At 36.2% G+C, this 6,405-nt stretch overlaps 1 protein-coding gene across 1 annotated transcript; it reads right to left on the bottom strand.

The window, feature by feature from the left end:
• Positions 1–696: 696 nt before the first annotated feature.
• On the bottom strand, positions 697–1,728 carry LOC110722647. Its single transcript, XM_021901954.1, has one exon. It carries the CDS (start codon positions 1,726–1,728, stop codon positions 697–699), a length of 1,032 nt encoding a protein of 343 aa, XP_021757646.1.
• Positions 1,729–6,405: the final 4,677 nt, after the last annotated feature.

Genomic DNA, 6,405 nt, shown 5'->3' with positions numbered 1-6,405 from the left:
TTCAAGCCTACTCTCGTTGGATAGAAGATCCTTCAAAAATTTTGCATAGGTAGGCATTTGTGACATAGCATGAAGAAAGGGGATGTTCACTTGAAGTCCTCTCATGACTTCAAGAAATTTTGAAAACTTCTCATTCAACTTCTTCTCTACAATTCTATGAGGAAACGGAATGGGGGGCTTATATACTCTCATAGGGGGCTTTTCTATTCTTTCTTCATCTCCCTCGTCTTTCTTTGTGGCTCCCTCATCACTTTTTTGCTCTTTTCTCTCAACTTCAACTACTTCATTTTCAAAATCATCCTCACTTCTCACCACAACTCCCTCATCTCTCTTTTGTGGCTCCTCTTCACTCATAACCGGGCCCTCATAACCCCTTCCCGATCTCAAAATGATAGCCTTAGCTTGCTCCTTTGGGTTCACTACCGTTGAGCTTGGAAAGTGACCACTAGGATTGGAGGATGAACTTCCAACTTGTTGTGCAATTTGAGCCAATTGGCCCTCCATTATCTTATTATGTGCTTGAAGTTGTTGGATGTTTGCATTCATCTCCGCATTGTTCCTTATTTGTTGAGTCATGAAAGTTTCAAGAACGGACTCAAGGCTAGTCTTTTGAGGAGGTGGAGGAGGAGGAGCGGGTTGGTTATATTGTGGTCTTTGGTGGTTTTGATCCCTTTGGTTGGGATGGCGGTATGGAGCTTATTGGTTTTGTGATTGAGGTTGGTTGTAGTGGTTTTGAGGTTGGGTTTGATTTTGGTTGTAGTTATTTTGTGGGGGGCCTTGGTTGCATTGCTTCCATCCCGTGTTATGTTGGGGCTTCCAACTTTGATTGTGGGATTGGGAGTATTGTTCATTCCTTTGCCCAATTGCCGCCGCTTGCTCTTGATTCGTTGAGTTGCAATAAGAGGACAAGTGATCATTTCCTCCACAAGTCTCACAAGACATGACTTGCGAGGAAGAGCTTGAGGGTGTGAGGGTGGCTTGATCTAGCTTGTGAGCTAGCATATCAAACTTTGATGCAATAAGATCTATTGCACTAAGATCATGAATTCCGCCCTTCTTTGTTTGAGGTTGCCTTCTATCACCTCCATATGCATAATGCTTGGCCACTTCTTCAATCATCTTGTATGCATCGTCCACTGATAGCTTTTTGAGGCTACCACTGGCCCCGGAATCAAGGTTGGCCCTTGAAATAGGAGTAAGTCCGTCATAGAAGCTTTGTACAATGATCCATGATGTAAAACCATGGTGGGGGCATTTCCTTGTGTAATCTTTGAAACGCTCCCAAGCTTCACTCAATGTTTCATCAATGTCTTGATTGAAATTGGTGATCTTTCTTCTTAATTCGACGGTCTTTTCCGGAGGACAATACTTTCCAAGAAAGGCTCTAGTGACTTCGTCCCATGTACTTAATGATCCCTCTTCAACCGTTCTCAACCAATGTTTTGCTTTATCACGGAGGGAGAATTGAAACATGTGCATACTGATGAACTCCTCCGAAATGTTGTTTTGCTTGATGGTTGTACACAACTCAAGAAAGTTGTCCAAATGAGCAAAAGGACACTCATGAGGACTACCTCCGAATTGATCGCTTTGAATCATACGGATGAGTTGAGGTGAAAGTTCAAAGTTGTTTGCATTTGTGGTGGGAAGACGTATGTCACTCCGAAGTTGGAATGCGTTGGGGTGGTCATAGTCTCTTAACAATGGTTGAGGAGGATTCTCTCCCATGTTATCTTCTTCGTTAGTTCCAAAAACCTCTTCCGGATCGGAATCCGAATATACAATGGAAAACTCGGGTGTGCCTTGCAAGAGTTTAATTCCAAGATAATAATTGAGAACTAACTAATGATTTGAGAATTTAATGTTCTAAGACTACAAACTAAGAGGAAAGCTCTAAAAAACTGCATACCCCCCTCAAATGAGCTCTAAAGGGGTATTTATATGACCCCCAAATAAAAAGGACGGAGAAAACAAGGAAGGAGTTCGACTACAAGTCTGCACGGACGTGCCAAATTCGGCACGGACGTGCAAGCATAAGCACGGTCGTGCCAGATTCGGCACAGACGTGCAGAGGGGGCAGAATTGAGGCAGAACGTACTGCTAAGAATCGAGCAGTTCTGCACGGACGTGCAGATATTGGCACGGACGTGCAGCTACATCTGCACGGACGTGCTTAGTTTGGCACGTCCGTGCAGGCCTTGGCAGAATGTTCTGAGTTTCTGGAGCACTCTTGCACGGACGTGCAAGGTCTGGCACGGCCGTGCACCCTCTTCTGCACGGACGTGCCAGATTAAGCACGGTCGTGCAGGCCTTGGCAGCTTGCTAAAACTTTCTGGAACCTCCTGCACGGACGTGCAAGGTCTGGCACGGCCGTGCAGGGTCTTCTAAGCCCTTTTTTTTCATCTTTTCTTCTATATTGCTCCTTTCCTTGGCTTCTTTCATCCATCTTCTTGCTTCTAACCTCGGCTTTGTATCCATGGGCTCCATTTGGTCGTTCTTTTGAACCTAGAATCTCAACAAAAACACCTACAACCCGTGAAGCATAGGATACACAAAAATTGCATAATAATAGAGTAAAAATGAACCAAAACGCAATTTTTATCAAGTAAACTAGGTTCAAAACACCCTAAAATCATATCAAATAGCAAGTTATCAATGCTATGCATCCCTAGGATTATTGGATCTTCAAACTTTTGATTGTATTATATACAAATCTTCTTTCATGAACAATTTCAATAAAGTGTTTTGAAGTCCATCTACCAAATCTTATAAGGTAGTAATCACTAAAATATCTTTAATAGATCTTTGCAACATGACTAATGTAAAGTTTTCATCGTAGTCATAGTCATACTATGAATTAGTTGAATCCTTTAATAAGTCTTTGCTTTAGTTAGAAAACATTTTTCTTTCTTGTCTGTTTTGCTTATAATGGGTCTCATCCAATTAGGCAAATTATTCAAGTGTCATACAATTGCTTACAGATTTAGAATCTATTTCAGATTTCCTGGTTTTTAAACCATTTGGAGTCATTACTTGTCAAATCATCTTTGTTACTTGCATAATCATCATGTTCCAAAATGAATATTTTAGAACTCTTAATCAATATGAAATCATATTTCTTTGGATAATTTTTACATATGCTAGTCATCATTGTGGGTTTTGATGCAACAATTGAAACTTATACAACAACTTTGTTTAGTTTTCAATGAGAAACGACAATAGAGGATGTGCACTTGGAATGTACTACCTTCGACACATGGTTATTATTCCTATTACACTTAATGAGACCACGCGTTGTCATTTGTAACATGAGGTGAATCATGCTCATATTGTTGCTTTTATTCGATTACTTCTCAAATTTCTTCAAGATTTTAGAAATCACTTTTCTTGAACTCTTTCAAGGCTCTCGAACTTTTCGAGATTCTTATACTCCCACTTACCTTTTTGAGGAGGCACATTTAGCATAGGGTGAACCAACCATGGTTTGAGCCATGTTTTTTTTGTTGCTTTTCTCGAACTCTTTTCGAGATTTATACTACTCCCACTTGACCTTTTGGAACAATTTCCATAAGGGCACCTACTTGAGCAACAAACATTTTGTGCTAAGTATGATTTGTGTAGTAGTACCCCGTGCTCTGTATAGGAATTGATCGTGCATTAAACGATTTAATACAACTTTTATTCCTTGCTTTGTAGAAAGACTTTATAAGAACTCTTCTTATCCATATCACATATGAAACCTTTGCTACAATTGATTTGACTTATGTATCTTTGTTTAGTTTTGTAGCTTATCTTAAAAGTATATCCCCTGAATAATGGTTGGAAGATAGGTAATTTTATCCATTATCAAAATATATCTCATATAGATTGATAGCTCCCTTCATAAACACTTCACAAGGTTTTCTTTCGAAGTTTGTCGTAAAACGATTTCACAACTCTTGGATGTTCATCAATTAAGGTCTTGGATTAAATTTTCATTATTACGATCATATCGCAATATTTTGAATGTGTTGCCAAGTAAATGTCTTGACTCAAATTTTCACAATTACAATCATATTGTAATGCAATTATTATCTTGAAGTTGATATTGAACTTCATACTGAACATTTTGAACTTTTCAAAATTTTCACTCTTATGCTTCAACTAAGCACAAGTAGTGATCATATCACAAATGAAGTTTTATTGTGCGTCTCTAGTCTTTGAACCTTTGGTTTTCTTACATCAATATGTATTCGACCTTGAGTTCACATCATCATTTCTCTAAATGGTAATTTTGTCAAAATTTCAAATTAGAATGATAATTACATATATCAATGGATTCATAATCTAATGATATGGAAAGTCCATCCCTTTGGATCTTTCGCATGCAATGTTCATTTTTGTTCGAATTATTTGACATTTTAGAGACAATTCATTTATAGAAATGGTTCAATTATTTCTATCATATAGAACTTTGAACCTGTTTAGCAATTTCAAAACACATTATGACTCAATGAAGCATAGAATAACATTTATTCCACGTTTTTGAATCTTCGATGCTTAGTCATTACTAACATTGAATGGTGTTTTGATAACGGAAAGAATGAATAACATTTATTTAATTCTAGCCAATAACAAGGTAAGGTGAAATATAGGTTCTACTTGTAAAGTTGCAACTTTTGCTTCCAGACTTGTAGATTTTACTTGTGAAGTAACAACATTTGCTTCTAAACTTGTAGATTTATTTCTCCCTTAGCCATACTTCTTCATTTAGTTCAACCTCATTCTCAATAAGAGAGAACTAAACAAGACATCATATGTCCAAGAAGTAGTAGCAATGTGCTAAATCAATTTCTATAATATATTTCTTAAATTGGAACATTTCCATTCTTTTACCTTCTAACTATATGAGGTAGTTTCTAATCAATTGGAATTGGTCCATTTAATTTGAAACATTTGTTGTTCATAACAACTTTTAGCATGTAAGTAGTTCTAGGTTTGAGAAGTAGCAACTTGTTTGCATTTCTTGGCCTATAACTTCTTAATGCAATCCTCATATATTCCTAAACCTTTCTCATTTGAGCCACTTTGAACACTTCTCTTAGGTTCAAAATGATGTTTTGCTTAACTACTTTAAGCTCTTTTCATGATTTTGCTAAGTCTATTCAATTATCATTCATATTAGAGTTTAATCAACTATTTAACTCTTACATAAAATGGATGAAGAATAGCGTCATTTGATCAACTTTTAATCATAGAAATTTCCAATCACTTTCTTATATTCAATCATATTGAAGATAAGAGATTTTATTGGAATTCTATACTTGTCTGTTAGAGGGTTTGTACCTCCCATCTCATTATATCCCTTGAAACACTTTTCAAAATGAAGATGTGTTTGCATTTTACTCAAACATTTTGAATAAAACCATTCTAGACATGTGACATGGATTTCTAAAACTTGCCTTTTAGAACCATCTTAGCAAAATTGGAATATAGGTTTATGGATTATCTTTTAACCTTTTGAGAACGTTTCTCAACTTTATTTTCAATCGAGAGATTATATATAATAATAAAACTAGAACGACATGTTACTTGTGAGTAAACGCAAAATTCAATTATGTTTAATAAAAATTTAAAGTACCATAAGCGATTATAAAACTAGTAACTTTAAAACATTCATTCAATTTAATTGATCCCTATTGAATAGAATGATTCTAAGATCCTTTATTTGTGCAATAATTGACCGGACTTTGGCCCTACCATCAACTATTACATGTTCAAGGTGAGTAAACTCTTTACTGATTACAACTCTTTGTAATTCTTGGTTGAATAATTATCCATCACATGTTTAATTATTACCCTTAGCTTCAAGGTTCTAAACTCGTTAGGTAACCTTGTTGAGTATAACCAATCAAAAGTGTAAAATTTGTTTTACCCCCACTCCCCTAATATATTATATGACACCCTGCTTTGGCATGACCCATCATAAATATCGAAGGTTTCATCGGGTTTTTGATTGGAAAAGCAACCTCAATATTACTAGGACCTAGATTTATTATGTTGTGATTAAATAGTGAACTCTAGCGCATCATCACAAAACATCAATAAAATCTAACATACATAATCTACTAATGCATAAATAAAACATGACATAGTATGGCCCCTTAATCCTAAGAAAACTAATAAAGCAAAAGCTCCCACTTGAACCTTCATGGATCTCATCCATCTTGCTCCTTTGGGCCTTCACTCCATGGATTTCTTGGATTAACTGCAACCTGTAATTTTACTCTATTCTATCTACTACTTAAATAAAATGAAATAAAATTACAAAAATACTTTATCGGTACGTAGACCGTACTAAGATTACAAAAATACATTACGATGCGCAGATCGTATTTAGTAATCTACTGGGTCATACTAGTCATT

Source organism: Chenopodium quinoa, unplaced genomic scaffold, assembly GCF_001683475.1.
Source record: "Chenopodium quinoa cultivar QQ74 unplaced genomic scaffold, ASM168347v1, whole genome shotgun sequence".
Classification (NCBI taxonomy): Eukaryota; Viridiplantae; Streptophyta; class Magnoliopsida; order Caryophyllales; family Amaranthaceae; genus Chenopodium; species Chenopodium quinoa.
Note: the sequence above shows the minus strand (reverse complement) of the source record. Positions and strands in the feature narration are given on the sequence as shown.

Excerpts from the sequence above, each read along its gene's own strand:
- LOC110722647 (XM_021901954.1), bottom strand. The coding sequence starts at position 1,728 with ATGGGAGAGAATCCTCCTCAACCATTGTTAAGAGACTATGACCACCCC.